Source organism: Chelonoidis abingdonii, chromosome 6 (assembly GCF_003597395.2).
Source record: "Chelonoidis abingdonii isolate Lonesome George chromosome 6, CheloAbing_2.0, whole genome shotgun sequence".
Taxonomy (NCBI): Eukaryota; Metazoa; Chordata; order Testudines; family Testudinidae; genus Chelonoidis; species Chelonoidis abingdonii.
The window spans coordinates 99657996-99679048 of NC_133774.1; the positions used below are offsets into that span (position 1 = coordinate 99657996).

The 21053-nt window shown below is 42.5% G+C and overlaps 1 protein-coding gene across 1 annotated transcript in view; it reads left to right on the top strand.

The window, feature by feature from the left end:
* TMC1 (transmembrane channel like 1) overlaps window positions 1–21053 on the top strand; it is a 77907-nt gene that overhangs the window by 23390 nt on the left and 33464 nt on the right. The window contains exons 6-9 of the mRNA XM_032798154.2: window positions 1718–1799; window positions 9799–9905; window positions 11847–11945; window positions 16570–16712. Coding sequence (XP_032654045.1) covers window positions 1718–1799; window positions 9799–9905; window positions 11847–11945; window positions 16570–16712 — 431 coding nt within the window. The remainder of the gene's footprint in view (window positions 1–1717; window positions 1800–9798; window positions 9906–11846; window positions 11946–16569; window positions 16713–21053) is intronic.

Sequence of the window (21053 nt, forward strand, 5' to 3'; positions counted from 1 at the left end):
AATTAATAAGTAAAAAGTGATTTTATTAAATACAGAAAGTAGGATTTAAGTGGTTCCAAGTAGTAACAGACAGAACAAAGTAAGTCACCACGCAAAATAAAATAAAATGCACAAATCTATGTCTAATCAAACTGAATATAGATAATCTCACTTTCAGAGATGCTTTAGTAAGTTTTTCCCTCAGACTGGACACCTTCCAGGCCTGGGCACAATTCTTTTCCCTGGTACAGCTCTTGTTCCAGCTCAGGTGGTAGCTAGGGGATTCTTCATGATGGCTCCTCTCTCCCCCTATGTTCTGTTCCACTCCTTTATATATCTTTTACATAAGGTGGGAATCCTTTGTTCCTCTCTGGGTTTCTACCCACTTCTTCTCAATGGAAAGACACCAGCTTAAAGATGGATTCCAGTTCAGGTGACATGATCACATGCCACTGCAAGACTTCATTGCCCACTTGCCTGCACATATGTATACAGGAAGAGTTATAGGTAAAACACACCCATCTGCAGACAATTGTCCTGGTTAATGGGAGTCATCAAGATTCCAAACCACCATTAATGGCCCACACTTTGCATAATTATAATAGGCCCTCAGAGTTATATTTCATATTTCTAGTTTCAGATACAAGATGGTACATTTATATAAATAGGATGAACACACTCATTAGATAATAAGTTTTGTAATGATACCTTACAAAAGACCTTTTGCATGAAGCATATTCCAGTTACATTATATTCACTCATTATCAAATTTTTATAAAATCATATAGACTGCAACGTCACACAGAGGTCATTAACCAAACCCATACCTACTGACTGGGCTCTATCTTCAAGAGCCTTCCAATCCATTCCACCAAGAATTCCATCCTCTGGAGATTAAAACTGGGTTTTGGGTTAGGTCCGGAATAAAAAAAGCCAATGAAGATCATGCTCCTTGAGAAGATTCAGAATGTTCCAATCTCCTCATTGTAGCAGAAAAACTCATGGCATATGGCAAACATGCACTTTACATATTGGATTGGAATGGTTCCCTTCTCCCTTATACAGTGCTTGGACAGATTGTCCCTTTGCCTCAGAGCTGAGAGAATACTGCTAAAAATCTCTACAAATATTTATTCAAATTTTAAAACCAGTTTTGCTTCAACCATGTTCAGTACTAATTTGGCTTCATTTTTTATAGACATTTGTGGAACCACATTTTACTAGCATTAATGTTCAACAATTTTTCAACTTTCACATTCTGAAATATGCCTGGAAAGCCTGATTATATTTTTCCTCCCTTGGTATCCTGCTATTAAATGATTTATCTCCTTAGACTGACCTCACACTTGTTAAAGCACCCCCGTCCTTTCATGTATTTATACCTGTTCCTGTATTTTTCACCCCATTCACCTGATGAAGTGGGTTCTAGCCCACAAAAGTTTATGCCCAAATAAATTTGTTAGTTTCTAAGGTGCCACAAGGACTCCATGTTGTTTTTGCTGATTACGATAGTTGCTCTTATCCAACTGAGGGACAGAGACACCACCACCACTTAGACTAATCACAACTAAGCAATATAGTTCAAATTTCAGATTTGGAATAAAATATGTTAAATTATCAGAAACAGTTCTCAAGTCAAATAATGGTCAAGAAAAAAAATCACAATTTGTTCAGACATTCCACAATGTATATGAGAACACTGAGAATGCGGCCTCTTTTTCTTTGTGATCCTTTACAGAAATGGATGAAATTTCAACGAGATTTTGAGAATTTTAAAACAGCCTGCATACCATGGGAAATGAAAATCAAAGAGATTGAAAGTAAGTATCTGTGGAAAACAATAAAATTATCACTTACCAGCAAGTGTACTCCCAGAGGTTCCCCTGATTCCGAGAATATCTGTACTGTTTTTAAAAATAGCTTTCCAGATGCTTTATTCCTCAGAAGAGAGGATGGACCCGCCTTCTTAATTATCAGTGAACCCAAAATGATCTCTTCATCATTATTCTAGAGCACCGACACCCTCCCCTATCTGTCATGGCAGAGGACACAGCCACATTCTGAACAAGAGATTATGTTTCATGAAACAATCTTCATAGTCAAAGTTTGTCTACACAAACATGTAGCTTGCAGCAGTCTGGAGTATGACTCTGTCTCACATTAGCCTGCCCCAGATTAACATCCACATGGACCCTGCTGATGTGTATTAACAGTTTGTTAACATGCTTTGATCTAGTTCTCTTGAAATGGAGCAAAAAAGCACACCGAACAAGCCAAAAGGCAATGTACTGATTGGACCTGAAGACTAAACACTCCTCTGACCCTTAAAAAAGGTGTCTGCAATCAGGGATAAGGCCCTTTGGTATGTTTGTTCCACCTGTTGTGTGGAAAAAAAAATTAGACTTCTGTTGTGTTCGTGGCTCTCAATCTGGCATTGTTTAGTATCACTAAATTAACACAACTTGTTCCCTCAAGAACATCAGTTATCTAAACTGCTGTGCTGATGAATGTGGAAACAGATTATTTTTCAGGTAACCTATACCCAAACCATGACTTCTGTCATTTTGACTGCATAACACTTCTTTTATTTTCAAGGACAACTCCAGTGTACCATAAACAGTATTGTCAACACTACATCTAATTTCAGAGATCATACATAAAATTGTCATGTTGATGATTTGGTAGTGCAGAATCAGATGGAGAATTCAAATCCCACTTGAAAGAACTGGAAAACAGAGGGTTTCAAATTTGTTGAGAAGTTCTTTCAATATAGTAAGAGAAAGAGCTGCTTATCTAACCAAGAGAATCATAGAATCATAGGCCTGGAAGGGACCTTAACAGATCTTCCAGTCCAGTCCCCTGCACTCAAGTAGGGTTGACAACTTTCTACTTGCACAAAACCAAACACTCTTGCCTCACCACCTGCCCCTTCTTTGAGACCCTGCCCCCGCTCACTCCATCTCCCCCTCCCTCTGTCGTTCGCTCTCCCTACCCTCATTCACTCACTTATTTTGACCAGGCTGGCTCAGAGGGCTGGTGTACAAGAGGGGGTGAGGACACTGGCTGGGGGGTGCGGACTCTGGGGTGGGGCCAGAAATGAGACGTTCAGAGTGCAGGAGGGGGCTTCAGCTGAGGCAGTGAGTTGGGATGTGAGAGGAGGTGAGGGCTCTGGCTGGAGGTGTGGGCTCTGGGGTGGGGCCAGGGATGAGGGGTTTGGGATGCAGGAGGTGGCTCCAGGCTGTGGGGTGGAGATGAGGAGTTCAGAATATGGGAGGGGGCTCCTGGCTAAGCCAGAGGGTTGGGGTGTGAGAGGAGGTACAGGCTCTGGGCTGGAGTGCAGGTTCTGAGATGGGGCCAGAAATGAGGGGTTCAGGGTGCGGGAGGGGGCTCTGGGATGGGGCTGAGGTATTAGGAGCACGGGAGGGGAATCTGTGTTGAGGAAGATGGTTGGGGTGCAAGGTATGTGTGCGTGAGGGCTCTGGCTGAGAGTGCAGACTCTGGGGTGGGGCTGGGGATGAGAGGTTTGGAGGGTGGGAGGGGAGATCAGGGCTGGGGCAGGAGGTTGGGACCCAGGAGGGGGTTAAGTGTGCAGGCTCTGGGTGGCACTTACATGAAGCAGCTCCCGGAAGCAGTGGCATGCGCCCCCTCCGGCTCCTTTGCCGAGGTGCAGCTATGCTGCTCTGTGCACTGCCCCATCCACAGGCGTCGCCCTCACAGCTCTCATTGGCTATGGTTCCTGGCTAATGGGAGCTGTGGGGGTGGTGCTTGGGGCAAAGGCAACATGCAGAGCCCCCTGGCTGCCAGTACATATAGGAGCTGGAGGTAGGACATGCTGGCTGCTTCCCAGAAGCCAGCATGTACGGAGGATAGCAGGGAGTCTGCCAGACCCACTGTGCAGCGCCGTCAACCGGACAGTCAACCGCCGAGTCAGTGGTGCTGACTAGAGCCACCAGGATCCCTTTTTGACTGGTTCAGGTAAAAAACTGGACCCCTGGTTACCCCACAATCAAGGCAGGACTAAGTATTATTTAGACCATCCCTGATAGGTGTTTGTCTAATCTGCTCTTAACAATCTCCCATGATGGAGATTCCACAACCTCCCTTGGCAATTTATTCCAGTGCTTAACCAACCTGACAGTTAGGAAGTTTTTCCTGATGTCCAACCTAAACTGTCCTTGCTGCAATTTAAGTCCATTGCTTCTTGTCCAATCCTGAGAGGTTAATGAGAATAATTTTTCTCTTTCCTTCTTGTGACAATTTTTTATGTACTTGAAAACTGTTGTCCCCTCTCAGTCTTCTCTTCTCCAGCCTAAACTGGTAATCCCAACTGGTAATGTTTTCTAGACATTTAATACTTTTTGTTGCTCTTTTCTAGACTTTCTCCAATTTCTCCATATCTTTCCTGAAATGTGGCACCCAGAACTGGACACAATACTCCAGTTGAGGCCCAATCAGTATGGAGTGGATTGGAAGAATTACTTCTAGTGTCTTGCTTACACCACTCCTGCTAATACATCCCAAAATGATGTTTGTCTTTTTTTTTTTTGTAAAAGTTTTACACTGTTGACTTGTATTTAGCTTGTGATCCCCAAATCCCTTTCCGTAGTACTCCTTCCTAGGCAGTCATTTCCCATGTTGTATGTGTGCAACTGATTGTTCCTTCCCAAGCTGAGAACTTTGCATTTGTCCTTATTGAATTTCATCCTGTTTACTTCAGACCATTTCTTCAGTTTGTCCAGATCATTTTGAATTTTAGTCCTACCCTGCAAAGCATTTGCAACCCCTTCCAGCTTGGTATCATCTGCAAACTGTATAAGTGTTCTCTCTATCTAAATCATTGATGAAAATATTGAACAGAATCAGACACAGAACTGATCCCTGCAGGACCCCACTTGATATGCCCTTACAGCTTGACTGTGAACCACTGATAACCACTCTCTGGAATGGCTTTCCAACCAGTTATGCACCCACCTGATATAAACTCTATCTAGGTTGTGTTTCCCTAGTTTGCTTATGAGAAGGTCATGCGAGACAGTATCAAAAGCCTTAATAAAGTCAAGATATACCTTCTCCCCCTATCCACAAGGTTTGTTTACCCTGTCAAAGAAAGCTATTAGGCTGGTTTGACATGATTCCTTCTTGACAAATCCATGCTGACTGTTACTTATCACCTTATTATCTCCTAGATGTTTGCCAGTTAATTGCTTGATTATTTGCTCCATTATCTTTCTTGGCACAGGAGTTAAGCTGAGTGGTTTGTAATTCTCCAGGTTGTCCTTATTCCTCTTTTTATTGATTGGTACTATATTTGCCCTTTTCCAGCCCCCTGGAATCTCACCCATCTTCCATGACTATTCAAAGATAATGCTAAAATTATTTTACAGTTTTATTTGTACTTTAGTTTTATATCAACTGTGAAATGTCCATTACTTTCAAATGGGAGTTGCATTTTTATTCATTGTGACCTACTCTGGGCATGGGGTTCTTTCTGGGAACTATGTGCTGGGTCACTAGCCCCATTCACTAACTAGAGATTCTGAAGCACAGACATATCTATACTTTTAAAAAATCATTGTAAAATGTCTGCATTGTATACAGTCTTCTTTTGTGAAAATGTATTTAGCTTGTTAAAGCGTTAATAGCTATCAATCAGAAATATCCTTTAAAGTCTCAGTTACCTTACAGATAATAATGCCCAATATATAGATGCCACTGATAAGTTTAAACCTTTTTCATTACCCAATATTGAAATTAATTCTGTAAAAGTACTCTTGGGTTATAGCATAGAGGCTGGCTTTGTTGTTTGCCTATAATATGCTATTTAAGTGTTCTCAAAAGACAACATATAAAATAAAGACAAAAAAAGAATATGATCATGAATATCACTGTACATATATAAAATTGAAAAGTACTTGTAGTGAGAGTTGTGGCAAAATTTGAGAACAGTCTTATCATAAAGTAAGCTTTATATTTCACAGGGAGAAAGGCCTTCCAGTAATGAGCTAAATTATCAACAAATCCACTCTGAAGCAAACTTGGCTTAACATCACAAAGACTTGAGTGGGAGCCTAGCCACTGATCAGCCCTGATTATAGTGCAAGATAGCTTTACTGAAGGTAGCTTTGGAGCATGAAATAGACAGTGTCAAGGTGACTATGACCAGGAAAATGGTCAACGGTGAGTTTTAGCTGATTTGTACTTTGTGTTGCAAAGCAATCCTAGACAAGGTGGCACTAGGCCAAAAAAAAGGGTAATTTACCACATAATAACTTGAAACACATGGCATCATGATCAGTAGAGAACAAAGCAGGCTATGCAATCACTGGGGTTTAATTTAGAATGCAGAAGAAGCTGTTGAATAAATGTAGTTAAATCAAATTGAGCAGCAGGAGACAGGTGGTTCTTTTGGTGGACTGGTAACAGAACAGAATTCATTCTGAGAATCCATGTGAGTGATCCTTCAGTTATATTTGGTAAATAAATGGGCCTGGACTGAGTTGTTTGCCATTAAAACTCACGTCTGTTTCAAGTTACATTAGTTGACAAGTATGTAAAAATAGATCAGGATAATTAACTGTGTCTATGTACAGTTTTTTTCCCTCCTGTAATGAAATAAGCTCCTTTTACTTTTTCTTAGCTTAAAGATGCCTGGACACTCAGAATATCACAGTATAAATGTTACCTTTATAATGACCCTCAATAAATAGGATTGTGAACTTTATCTTTGTAAAAAAAAAAATAAAAATAAAAATCAAGTTTGGACAGAGACCAAGCATGACATGCGTCAGCCCAAAAGACAACTATTTTGCAGCATTCACTATACTGCAACTTAATGTGTTTTTACTGTGTCTAAATTTTAAACTTAGAAAATCAGCAAAGCAAACCATATAACGCAGTGATTAAATGACTGATTCCAATCTTCAGAACTTACTGTCCCCCAGCTAGCACAGCTCAGAGGATGGGTGGACATGAAGTTACTTTTAGGACACCTCTATGCCCGTCTACCCACCCTGGGGCCACTGGGTGCTTGTCCAGTCCCAATGTGCATTTAGGTCCTTTGCAACATGATGTGCAACTTAAGGTCCTTTATATCGGCCAGGAATCAACCACACCTAGTGGCTCCTAGGGCTGATTCTCTTTTCTGCAGCTATGCATAGGGTGACCAGATGTCCCAATTTTATAGGGACAGTCCCGATATTTGGGGCTTTGTCTTTTATAGATGCCTATTACCCCCCACCCGATCCTGATTTTTCACACTTTCTCGGGTCACCCTAGCAATGCACCTGTGTGTTGGAGTATAGGATAGGATGGCATAGGAGCTAAGGATTCTCCTCTATTGAAGGGGACCAGTTAAGGTAGCTTTCTGGCTGTTTTGTGGCACAAAAGGCCAAAATCAGGTCAGAGGCAAAACCTGTCCCTTTGTCTTGTTACTATTTTCTTCTTAAATGGAGCTACTAGTGGAAGAATATGGGAAACTAACATTAGAATGTATAAAGGCTTCCTCTCATAGGAGCTGAAAAGTTCAATGTGCTGGACAAACAGTGCCAACTGGAAATACTAACATAAAAGCTCAAAGTCTAGATTAACAGGACTAGGTATTTCAGTGCTTCTGCAACAAGGGCCTGGGATGATTCTCTCCTAATTCAGTCCCAGCTAGTGACAGCTTTAATGAATAACTACAGGTCAATAAATGTTAGAATTAACTGGGGTACAATGCTAATCTTAACTGATATAGCACCAAGAGGGCCATTACCAGAGAAAATAGTAACAAAACAGTTTATTAAACCATCAGGCACAATAAATGCTCACATGTCCTAAACTAACAGGAGCCTTTTTAGCAGTAAATATAAAGGTCACGTGACCAACATTTTCAGTTACAGCAGCTACACCTCCAGAGCATGTGGGGATAAAAATTTTCCCTTTAATCATAAAGTGTTTGATTCTTGATTTCAGTGGAAGGTTTCTTCACATAAGTATTGCAGAATCAGGTCCTAAACTTCCTTTATTTTATTATTATTAACATAGTAGTATCTACAGACCTCAGCTGAAATCAGGGCCCAGTTATGCTAAGTGTGGTGCAAACACAGAGAGAGACAATTCTTGCCCCAAAATGCTTACAGTCAAAATGGACAAGGCAGACAAAGGGTGGGAGGGGAAAGAGAGGCAAAAGAAATGAACTGACTTGTTCAAAGTCACATAGTTGGTCAGTGGCAGAACTGAAGAGCTCAGAGCTCTCAATTAAATACTCTGTTCACCTGATCAAGCTACGTCCCCTGTTCTTTCCTACCTAAATCTTTCCCATTTACAATAATAATCTTTCACACAGTATATACTTGTTTCTCTAAACCTGAATCTTAAACCATCTCTTGTCATTGCTAAAACTTTTATACTGGTGATGCATAGACTAATGAGCCTGTTGTGAAGAATCTTTTGTATTGAGTAACTGTATACTCCTGGTTCTCAAGGTATTCTGCATCTGGTGTTGTGACAGACACCAGTCTGTTAGTGATTTAGTATAAAAATACCATTGTATTCTATACAGTAACAGCAACCATAGTATCACCATTGCAAATGCTGGTGTTTTAGATCACTGCTGTAGAATAGTGTGTGTGTGTGTTTTTTTAAATTCAGGAAGCTGCCTTTCCAGCAATGCTTTGCTTTCTCCCTGGCTAGTAGGCCAGAAACAAAGCATATGTAGAAGGTCTCTAGAGATTATCAGTGCCTATGATTTCAAAGGTATTTTGTTGATTTCAAGTAGAGTTAGGTGCCTCATCTGTTTAGTCACTTTTGAAAATCTCACTAGGCACTTATCTGCATCCTTAGGCAACCAAATACCTTTGAACATCTGGCCCTAGGAGATCGTCCTGAGCTTCTATTCCATTATATTGGTGCCATGTTATTTATATTCCTTCAACAGACTTTGGTAAATGGTGTCTTGACTTCTGTTTTTTTTTAAGTCATTTCAAGGAAGTGAATGCTAGTCTGCAATCTTGAAAAATTACTAAAATGATACAATTATAGGTATTAATTGTGACAAAGTTCCTCCTCTACCTTGGTGGGTCCTGCTCTTATTGGCAGATTTGTTCACCTCAGTGATCTTCCCCTCTTGTGGACCCCACAGTCTGGGTCAGCTCCTCCTGTGTCTGATCAGGAGTTGGGAGGAACCCGGGCCCGCCCTCGACTCCAGGTTCCAGCCCAGGGCCATGTGGATCACAGCTGTCTATAGTGCCTCCTGTAACAGCTGCATGAAAGCTACAACTCCCTGGGCTACTTCCCCATGGCCTCCTCCAAACACCTTCTTTATCCTCACCACAGGACCTTCCTCCTGGTGTCTGATAACGCTTGTCCTCCTCAGTCCTCCAGCAGTACACTCTCTCACTCTCAGCTTCTTGCTCCCAGCTCCTCACACATGCTCCTTCTCCTCTAGCTCCTCCCTGCCCGACCGGAGTGAGCTTCCCCCCAAACCCAGGTGCCCTGATTAGCCTGCCTTGATTGGCTGCAGGTGTTCTAATTAAAGTAGCTCTTGCTACTGCCTTCTAGAAAGATCTTAATTGGCTCCAGGTGCCTTAATTAACCTGGAGCAACTGCCATTTGGTTACCAGGGTCCTAGGGATTTGCTTAGCCTGGGGCTAACATACCTGTTTCTCAGTACTTTACTATAGCCATCTGGCCTTGCCCCATCACATAATATAGAATAAAGAAAAATCTGATTTTTTGTTTCTTAAGCACTCCTGAAAATGCTCAAGTAATCTTGTCTCAAAGTAAGAAGACAAGAATATTGACTGATCTGTCTTTTTGTCACTGCAAATGTTTTCACAGGTCATTTTGGCTCTTCAGTAGCTTCTTATTTCATATTCTTGCGCTGGATGTATGGAATAAATATGATTCTCTTTGGACTGACGTTTGGCCTTGTAATGGTGCCTGAGGTGAGTGAGACTGCGCGGCTTGGGATTTTTTTTAAATTGGATTTCGTATTTCTGTAGGGGAATAAAATGTCACCGAGAAATGTTGCTTAAAACTTTTACCTTTGTTACTAGAACAGTTAGGGCAAGATCTCTACCAGTGCTCCAGCTCCTTTGAGCCATGAAAAGGCACAGAGGGGTATAAAATAGATCTAAAAGCCCTGGTTCTGCCCAGGGATGCATTCCTGGCACACGCATTGCAGAAGACAGCTATAAGGCTGCCTCCCAAGAACTTAACACCCCCTGGCATGGGCGGGGGGGGGGTAGAGCATGACTGAGCAGGGCTGAGCGTGAGACAAGTGTGGGGGGAAGGGCTGCATCTTGCAGTGTGTGACTCTTAGGGCAGTCCATGCAGTCTGTCTAAATTACAACAGAAGCATCTCCACTCTATACCTGGAGCAACCCAGGTTTAGCAATGGAGGCGGATGGGGAGCACAAGGTGGTTTAAAGCTACGTTAGCCTGCATCCCCTGGACTGTGAGTTCTGTGCTGCACCTCTAATAGTATGTCTATACTTTAAGCCGGAGGTATTATTTCCACCTTGAGGAGACATACCCAGGGCCGGCTCCAGGCCCCAGCATGCCAAGCACGTGCTTAGGGCGGCACGCTGTGGGGGGCGCTCTGCTGGTTGCCGGTAGGGCGGCAGGCGGCTCCGGTGGACCTCCTGCAGGTGTCCCTGTGAAGGGTCCGCTGGTCCCGTGGCTCCGGTGAGGCATCCGCAGGCATGCCTGCGGGAGGTCCACCGAAGCTGCGGGACCAGCGGACCCTCTGCAGGCAAGCTGCAGAAGGTAGCCTGCCTGCCGCCCTTGCAGCGCCGGCAGAGCACCCCCTGCGGCTTGCCACCCCAAGCATGCACTTGGCGTGCTGGGGCCTGGAGCTGCCCCTGAGGGGAGCTAGCCTCTTCTCCTGCTCACGCTGCCATGGCAAGACTCCATTTTTAGAGTGTTAGCTTGCTTTGAACTAGCCTGGGGTACATGTCTCCTCAAGTGGAAATTATACCTCCAGCTTGAAGTATAGACGTATCCTTAGACATGCAGCAGAGAATCTCATCCATAAGGTGGAATTCAACTCAGATTTAAATTATCCCATGCAAAGGATGAGTATAAGACTTAAGCAAGGCTCAAAATAGGATTTAAATAGAATTTAAGTGGTATATAGGGCTTGGGCTGGCCCCTAAATTTCTGCCATAGAGAATATCCTCTTGATTACACTTACTTCCAGTGTGTACATGTAAGTGAGTGCAGCAGATTACGTCAAGCCCACAAGGTTTATTTAGGATATGACATTTTCTAAAATTTTTCTAAAGGATGTGCCAAATTCTGCTTTCATTAGAATAGAGTAATTGAAGCCAACCGAGTTACTTTGGATTTATACCACATTAAGAGCCTGGTTCTGCGCCCACTGAAGTCAAGAGAAAAACTACCATTGACTGCACTGGAAAAATATCAAGACTCAAGTAGGAATAGAATCTGGTCTAGAATCCTGATTGTCATTATCTGAAAACTATATACATGCAATGACCCAATATATTTTTTATTAACAAAAGCAACAAAATCAATAGCACAAGAAAAATGAATTTGCATTACTGAAAGAACTCACTGATCTGATGAATATTTTTAACTTTTGTTGCTGCTGAATATAAAAGATACAGCTTAACATTCCACTGATTTTTAGTAGACTACCATTTAATAAAAAATTGGATGGAATATACTTCAGGAATAGCGTCAATCACGAATTAAAAGGCATGAAGGCAAAAGACTTGGAGAGAGGGATTGCTATCAGTAGGGAGTTAAGGGGAACACAAAGCAAAATCTCCAGAGCAGTTGTTTGCATTTGCATTTTATGCTTTTGGTTGTTGGTGTTGTGTTTTGAGCTGTTATCTACATTCATCATATTTTGGCTACAGGTGCTGATGGGGAAACCATATGGCACATTACCTAGAAAAACTGTCCCGAGAGCTGAAGAAAGGACCGCTATGAATTTTGCAACTTTGTGGGACTTTAGTGTAAGTGTGCATTATTGCAATACTGCATATTATCATGACTCTTTTGGCTCTAAAAGGCTTTGATTTCAGTGCTCAGTGCTTCACTGTTCAATTTCAGTAGTTTAATATGAAATATGTCAGGAGATCATTCAAATGGATAGAAATCAATTCAAATCCCCTTTTCATTAATTCCGAGTATACATGTTTTCTTGATCTAAAAACAGAACGTATGAAAATTCCATGTCCATTACTGTGTCTTTAGGAATAAAAAAGGAGAAGAATTTGGGAGTAAGAGTCTAGACTGATGTAGTCTCTGGTGTAATTCCATTTGCTTCAGTAGAGTTGGACTGTGGATGAATTTGACCCCCTGGGATTATACGCATTTAGATTTCAAATTGGTGGTGCTGTGTAAGTTCCATGTAAGACAAAATCTTGTACTTTAGGCCTTTTTTTAAAGATAGACTAGAAGCAAAATTCTGTTTTTTAAATTTGCAAATATTTTAGCTGTAGTGGGATGGATGGCTGAATCCCTTATTGTTTCTTTGAAGATCATCATATCCTTAAGAGATGAACCTCCTCAACGGAAAGTCTGAAGGTAGACTTCTAAATACTGTAGAATACTTTTATTTATTGAAACACTATTTTCACCGCCTTTCACACAGGGCATGCCTCCATAGCGTGATTACTTTTGTAAACATGAAATAAATTTAAGATGACTGTATTGAGGATAAATTCCATATTACAATGAGTCCAGACAATGGTACATTGGTTGTAAGGCAATGAAAGTCTCCACATTGTCTGTCAGGCAGCTGAAGAGGTCATTGTAAAGGATTTTGCACAAATAAAAAAAGTGGAATCATCCAGTTATAGGTGTTCTCCAGATTAATGGGAACAGCATTAAGATAAGGGTGACTTTGCTGGAAGCTTCTATACAATCTCCCTTCTACAGTTAGGCCTCAATTAATCAAATCTTTATGAACATGCTTAATTTTAAGCACTTGTTATGGATTTCAGCAAAGGTAGGTATAATAGAAGATGTGGGAGGTGAAACTGGGAATCTGTTTCTTTGAACAATTTATAGCCAGACATGGCAAACTCAGTAGAACAGTTCATTCTTTTCATACTCATAAGCACTAGGAGAAGTGTTAAAAATTACTCGGAGGATGAAGGAGGAAACCAAAGCTTCCTTGGTGCGGACTGCTGATGCCGGGAAGGGTGATGAGGGCTGTGGACAGTGTTCCCCTGCTCACCCTAGGGAGTTCTGCCAGCTGGGGGCAGCTGTAAATTCTGGAGCATCCTAGGAGCCCTGCAGACAGAGATTGTGGGAGGGGTTCAGTGAATTAGCTCAGCCTTTGGCTATTCCTCCCATCAAGCATTGCCCACTTTCAAGCATGTGCTGGCTGCCTAGAGAGGGCCCCAGCCTTGTGCTACTTCAGCCTCAGGTTGATTTTTTTATGAGGGGCCTTACCTCTGGCTCATGGCTTATTCCTCTGGTACAGTGCCTGGAGCAGTGGTGAGCAACCTGTGGCCCACCGGCTGCATGCAGCCTATCAAGGTAATCAGATTGCAGGCAGCGAGACATTTTGCTGACGTTGACTGTCCACAGGCACGGCCTCCCTGCTCCTCCCAGTGGCCGTGGTTCACCATTCATGGCCAGAGGGAGCCGTGGGGGGCCGTGCCTGCGTATGGTCAATGACAGCAAAATGTCTCACGGCCCACAATCAGATTACCCTGATGGGACCCACCACTGGCCTGGAATGAACTTTGGCCCTTTCATTTATTTCTTTGGAGAATTTCAGCCAGGTAGCAAGTTTTTAAACTCTCAGTACACAGACGGAATACCAGACTGGATACATTGATCTGTATGCTGACTTCCTGACTTTTAACGCAACACTTACAGGCTGACTCACTGAAACCCAGTGAATTTTTAAAATTTTAGTTTAATAAAGTGTTCAAAGTAACACATTTACCTCTCTCCACATTGCCTGATGTAAAGTGGTAACTGACCAGATGACCTGACCTGATTTCCTTTAGCCACAAAGTGATGACCCCTCTTTAGATCCATGAAAGGAAGTCAATGTTCTTTTTAGGGTGAGCTCCTGGACCACTAGAAGGAGTAACTCAATAACATTCTACAATCACTGATGTATGTCAGTAATTAACAGAATTGAACTCCATTGTATCTGAATGATCAGGAGCTACAATGGTTGAATGGTAGTAGCAGGAGACATAGCAATGAAGTCAAGTAGTGAGGCCTATTTAAAAAGAGAGGAAGTACTGCAGCAGAGAGAGGGACCTTGGAGGAGAAAAGTGAGCCTTGTAGCAACATAGAGGCCCATTTAAGAAGAGTGGATCCTGGAAGAAGGGGAGAGATGTTTATACAATCGTATGGAGAAGGTAAAAGAGAGAAGACTTGAGAGAAAAGAGATGGCAGTAGGAGAGCGGAGGCTCCTAGTAACTGAGAAAGAAACAGGATCTGGCAAGGGACAATGAGACCTCTATCCAGACAAGGATGGGAACTGGGACTATATAGCTGAGATAATTTTAGAGGCAAAAATAATTTTTTCAGGTCCAAAATAAAATGATAAACATGTTTTTTTTGTTGTTGTATTCTGGAGTAATTCCCCAATAACATTTATTTCAGAAATAATAAAAAAGGGCTCTAAAATGTGTAGCAAAACATGAAGGGGAAATTGTTCCTGCCCTGATCATCCTTGGGAATGTGGCTATTTTCATCATGCAGAAATTGCTAAATTGCTGTTGCCTTTTGTATTTTAATCTTGAACTGAATTTTTTATATTTATATAATCTACAGCTCAGACCTTACTCCACAGCAATCAAAATCCCCAGGCTCATTATAATCATGCATACTACTAAAGAGAATATGCTCATCTATCTTGTGTTAGGCTGTGGGAAGAGTGTAGAGGGAGACCCTATGCTTATGGCACCACTTCACAGCTAAAAATATATCAAGCTTCACAGTTAAATACAGTAGGCAAAGCCCAGGAAACAACATCCTCAATTACTCACAGTGCAGGGCTCATCTAAAGGCTTTAAAACACCTATGACAACACTGACTTAGCAGAGCATGGTGCCTTTAAAGATATTTTAATATGTAGTGTATTCTAAACAGCCATCCAGAAATGTATGAGGCTATGTACAACTACAGAGTAGACAATCCAAGCCCAGTATAAATTCTTACATGAAATTACACCATTTCTTAATAGAAGTATAGTAACTAAAGACAAACCTGCTCACTTTTGGTGCTATACAAATAAATAAAATTCCCTTTCTCCTAGAATCAATACCTAATATTGTCTCTCCTGCATGCATATCTCTATAGCTGTTCTGATACCAATACAAATAAGGAGATGCATCGATTATCAAACGAAGAAATCTGTGAATATTACCTTTAGTTACCATATATTAATATTTCATTTTCACTTTCACAAGAATTGCAAATGAGATTCTGAAGACTGTGTGTGACTCATTTCAGACATTTAAAAAACTCCAATAAATCAAATGCACCATTTGTGATTACACAAAGCAGAAGGATGATAATCTATAGATATTATTATAATCTATGAATGGATTAATTTTAAGAAATACCAGCAGCTAAACAGAAGGAAAGTAAATTAACCTTTTAATTTAGGAGGACTAAAGCACTCTGCATTAGCACTGTCGGCTCATAATCAGCACATCTCATATTCATCAACAGTATATCAATAAATTACACTTTGGCACTGAACTCTAGTGTTTGATTTGAGTTAATTTTGCCCATTTGGAGCTTCACTGCTGCTCTGCATGTGCTATGATGTTCATCAACAGGAGTTTTAATACACTGTTCTCCTCTCCTCTGACCAGGCAAAGCAACTATCTTGATTACTTTCAGACTTGAGCAATTGCCTATTAAATTATTTTGAAAAAATAACAATCCAAGCCAATAGAAACTTCATTCCTATGGTTAGTTTTAAAGAAATGCAATTTTTTCAATATCAACCTAATAATTTGTTTTATAAACTGTAGATACAAGAATCATTTCTGTATCCAATGAAACCCAAACATCTGCTTAATGAAATTTATCAGCTGTTAACCAGCACACAGCAACACTACCCAGTACTTTAGGACAGAAATGAAGAATTTTATACCAAACTGGAACTGGAGGGAAATTTTAAGAACATGGAATATAAGTAACCAAACTTTCTGTTTTGTTGAGAAGCCACTTTCTGTTAAAACACACACACAGACAACCAACCAAAAAAACCACTTGGATGAAAAAGCTTTCAGGTGCTACATTGTAGATGAAGTATCCAACCTATAAAGTACCTGACAGGTTATGGACCTGACAATCAACATGAAATCTTTTCCAGATCCTCTTTAAAGGCTCCAAAACAGGGCTGTTCTGAATTCTCACAGAATAGTCAGGCCCCAGCTGTCAGGTTTACCATAAAGATGTCTGGAGATGTCATGAAGGCATAAAAATGAATGTCTTTTTGGTATTCATTGCTTTTGGTGAAGTTTCATCTGGTTTAGTGTGTGTGTGTGTGTGTGTGTGTATATATATCTATATCTATAGCTATATCTATAATCTATATCTATATATATAACAGGCTAGTTAAGCTGTTATCTGCCTTTTACTTTTCAGGGCCTTGCACAGTATTCTGTGCTCTTTTATGGCTATTACAACAACCAGAGAACAATTGGATGGCTGAAGTTCAGGATGCCTCTTTCCTATTTCCTTGTGGGAGTTGGGACCATTGCCTATAGCTACATGGTTGTCATCCGAACGTAAGTTCCTTCTGTCTTTAGGGAAGTAAAGAATGAATTGAAATAAATGCAATTCTCTTCATAAAGGACGCACTGTCAGAAATGATAATGTAGCAGTTTTAACAGCAGGATTGATGCAGCTCTGGTGGGATAAAGCTGCAAGGAAATGCTGGACTATGTTAAAGCCATTTATAATTTCTTAGGCCAGTATTTATTTATTTGTACTAGAAAGTGTGTCTCAGTCCGGCAGAGGTGGGAAAAAAAATCTTTACTGAAATAACATCACACTTTCCCTCTGCATCTTAAAAGGTGTAAAATGAATGTGTAATTCAAGGAACAAAGCTCTCAACCCCTCCCTTATAATAGTCTGCATCTAGCACCATGTCAGATAACATCCAGGCCATTCAGTTGCTCCTCTTTTAATCAGACCTGGCGTGAAGTAAATTAAAACAAAGAAAGAAGAGGAAAACACCTGACAAAAAATCCAGCTGTATAAGTCACAGTGAGCAGTAAATGATTCTCAGCAAGATTATAGTGGTTAGTTCACATTTGCACAGTGGTGTAGCAAAATTAATGCCATTGGTCATGGTAAAAGATTAGTGTCCTGTGGCAGACAAAGTAGTCTCCAGTTGTGCTTTCTCCACTCAATTATATTTAGAACACAATACTAAAAACAGTAGGAAGACTATGGGTAAGTGGGAGAAAGGGAAGGGAGGCTTGATAGGTTAGTGCACTACGCAATTACACTTCCACCTCTGGAATTCAAGGTTTACATCCAGAGTGAAAATGAGTTTGGCAATTACACTTCCACCTCTGGAATTCTAGGTTTACATCCAGAGTGAAAATGAGTTTGGTTGTCTTATTTTAGGGCCAAACTCACTACTGGTATTAACTGGGGCTATTCCATTGGTGGCATGCCAGTGGTAATTTGGTCGATAGTACCTATTTGCTCACACTAGAAAACCCCCTAACATAAGCTCTGGTCTACACTATGAGTTTAGGTCAAATTTAGCAGCGTTAGATCGATTTAACCCTGCACCTGTCCACACAACAAAGCCATTTTTGTCAACTTAAAGGGCTCTTAAAATTGATTTCTGTCGATGAGGGAATTAGCGCTGAAATCGACCCTGCTGGGTCAAATTTGGGGTAGTGTGGATGCAATTTGATTATATTGGCCTCCAGGAGCTATCCCAGAGTGCTCCATTGTGATCGCTTTGGACAGCGCTCTCAACTCCGATGCACTGGCCAGGTAGACAGGAAAAGCCTCACGAACTTTTGAATTTCATTTCCTGTTTGGCCACCATGGCAAGCTGATCAGCACAGGTGACCATGCAGAGATCATCAGCACACGTGACCATGGAGTCCCAGAATCGCAAAAGAGCTCCAGCATGGACTGAACGGGAGGTATTGGATCTGATCGCTGTATGGGGAGACAAATCCGTGCTATCAGAACTCTGTTCCAAAAGACGAAATGCCCAAATATTTGAAAAAATCTCCAAGGACATGAAGGACAGAGGCTATAACAGAGATCCACAGCAGTGCCGTGTGAAACTTTAGGAGCTGAGGCAAGCCTACCTGTGAAGAACTGGGAATGTTCTTAATGTTTTCTCTGAATACTGTGTTGGTGCCTCAGTGTCCCCTAGGCAGTTCTTAAGAATCTGGCAGAGCAAAGGGCCAGTGCACCTAAATGCCTGACCCTCTGTCTCGTAGCAGCTGATGGCCTGGGCCCCTTCTCTGCAAAGGTGCCAACTGAAGGCGTTGGAGACAAAGAGGTCAAGTGACCTCTTGGCCCTGGAAAGGGGTGGAGGAGAGAGGAGGGGCTGGAGGGGGTTGTTAGGCTGGAGCTGGCTGAGGAGAAGGAGTGAAGTGCAGACGTGGGGGTCTGGCTCACTGCCCCCCAGAATGGACCCGGCTGAGGGGTCCGGTTTGCTGTATCTACAAGCTCTGTTTTAGACTCTGTTCCTGTTATCTAATAAACCTCTGTGTTACTGGCTGGCTGAGAGTCACGTCTGACTGCAAAGTGGGGGTGCAGAACCCTGTGGCTTCCCCAGGACCCCGCCTGGGCGACTCGCTGGGGGAAGCACACGAAGGGGCAGAGAATACTGAATGCTCCAAGGAGAGACCCAGGAGGTGAAGCCATGTGAGCTTCTTGCCCTGAACAAGTCTGCTCCAAGAGAGAGGAGGCTCCCCAAAGTCCTGCCTGGCTTTGTGGGGAGCAGTTCCAGAGCATCAGCCAGGGACTCCGTGACACTACCAAAGAACCAGAGAGGCAAACAGCTGCTCCAGGTCAGAGCCCCAGACATGCCACTTCTATGATGAGCTGCATGCCATTCTAGGGGGTGCCTCTACAACTACTCCGTCAATGGATTCTCACGCAACAGGGATGTGGCTTTTGGGGATGAGGAAGATAGTGCACAGTATGCAAGCGGAGAAATCATTTTCCCCAACAGCCAGGAACTGTTTTTTACCCTGGATCTAGTACCCTCCCAACCCACCCAAGGCGGGCTCACGGACCTTGAAAGCGGAGAAGGGACCTCTGGTGAGTGTACCTTTGTAAATATTGTACATGGTTTAAAAGCAAGTGTGTTTAATGATTAATTTACCCTGAAGACTTGGGATGCACTCGTAGCCAGTACACCTACTGGAAAAGTCTGTTAATGTGTATGGGGATGGAGCATAAATCCTCCAGGGACATCTCAGTGAAGCTCTCCTGGATGTACTCCCAAAGCCTTTGTAAAAGGTTTCTGGGGAGGGCAGTCTTATTCCGTCCTCCATTACCACGCCAGGTCAGTAGCACGTAGTCTGGAATCATTGCATAACAAAGCATGGCAGCATATGGTCCCGGTGTTTGCTGGCATTCAAGCAACATCTGTTCTTTATCTCTGTGTTATCCTCAGGAGAGTGATGTCATTCATTGAAATAGGGGAATTTTGTTAAGGGGACATTCAGAGGTGGCCGTTCCTGCTGGTCTGTTTGCCTGTGGCTGAACAGAAATCATCCCCATGTGCTCCATGAGGTGCGGGGAGGGGTGAAGTGATCATCCCAGAGAATATAGTGGGGTGGAAGGGTTTAGTTGGGTTTGTGCTGCACCTTAACCTGAAAACTGTGGCCCCTCCTTTTAAATGGCCAACCCAATGGGAGCTTGGTATGGAACATGAGAGCACTGCTGTTTGAAACCATTCCCACATGTTATGAAGGTTAAAGAAACCAAAAGACTGTGGTTTACCATGTCTGGCTGCCAGCCAAATTCTGTTGCCCCGCCGGCCTGCATGTGTGATCTCTCATACTAAACCGGCAGGTCCTCAATATAAGAGGCAAAATGCAACCTTATAAAGAAAGCACACGTACTATGTAATGTTAACAGCTTGGTTCAGCGTGAAAGAGTCTATCCACTGTTCTCTAAAATGTGTCTTTTTAAATACTACTGTCCCTTTTTTTTCCCTCCTGCAGCTGCAAATGTTTCAAGGCTCCCCATATCATCTCCATCCCAGAGGCTAGCAAAGATTAGAAGGCAAAAAAAAACTGCACTCATGATTAAATGTTTTCTGAGCTAATGCAGTCCTCCCACAATGAAAGACCCCAGCAGAATGCATGGAGGCAGACAATGTCAGAGTGCAGGAAGGCACAATATGAATGTGAGGACAGGTGGTGGGAGCAAAAGGAAAGGTGGTGGGATCAAGATGATAGGTGGCGTCAGCGTAATGAAAGGAGGCAGGAAGCAATTCTCAGGCTACTGGAGGATCAAACTGATATTCTCTGATGTATTGCTAAGGTGCAGGACGGGCAGCAGGAGCACAGACCACTGCTGCAGCCCCTGTGTAACCAACCGCCCTCCTCCCCAAGTTTGATAGCCTCCTCACCCAGACGCTCAAGAAGGTGATGGGGGTGGGGGGGACCTCTGGGCACCCAACCACTCCATCCCAGAGGACTGCCCAAGCAACAGAAAGCTAGCATTCAATAAATAAGTTTTGAAGTGTAGTGTGGCCTTGTCCTTCCCTCCACCCCCCCACCTGGTGCTTCCCTCTTCCCCCACCCATCCCAGGCTACCTTGGCAGTTATCCCCCCATTTGTGTGATGAATTAATAAAGAATGCATTAATTTGAAACAGTAATGACTTTATTGCATCTGCAAGTGATGATCAAAGTGGGGAAGGGAGGGCTTTGAACTTACAGGGAAGTAGAGTGAACTAAGGGCATGGGTTTTCCTCAAGAAGAAACAAAACAGAACCTTCACACTGTAGCCTGGCCAGTCATGAAACTGGTTTTTAAAGCTTCTCTGATGCACACCACACCCTGCTGCACTCTTCTAATTCCCTGGTGTCTGTCTGCACATAATCAGAGGCCAGGTGTTTGCCTCAACCTC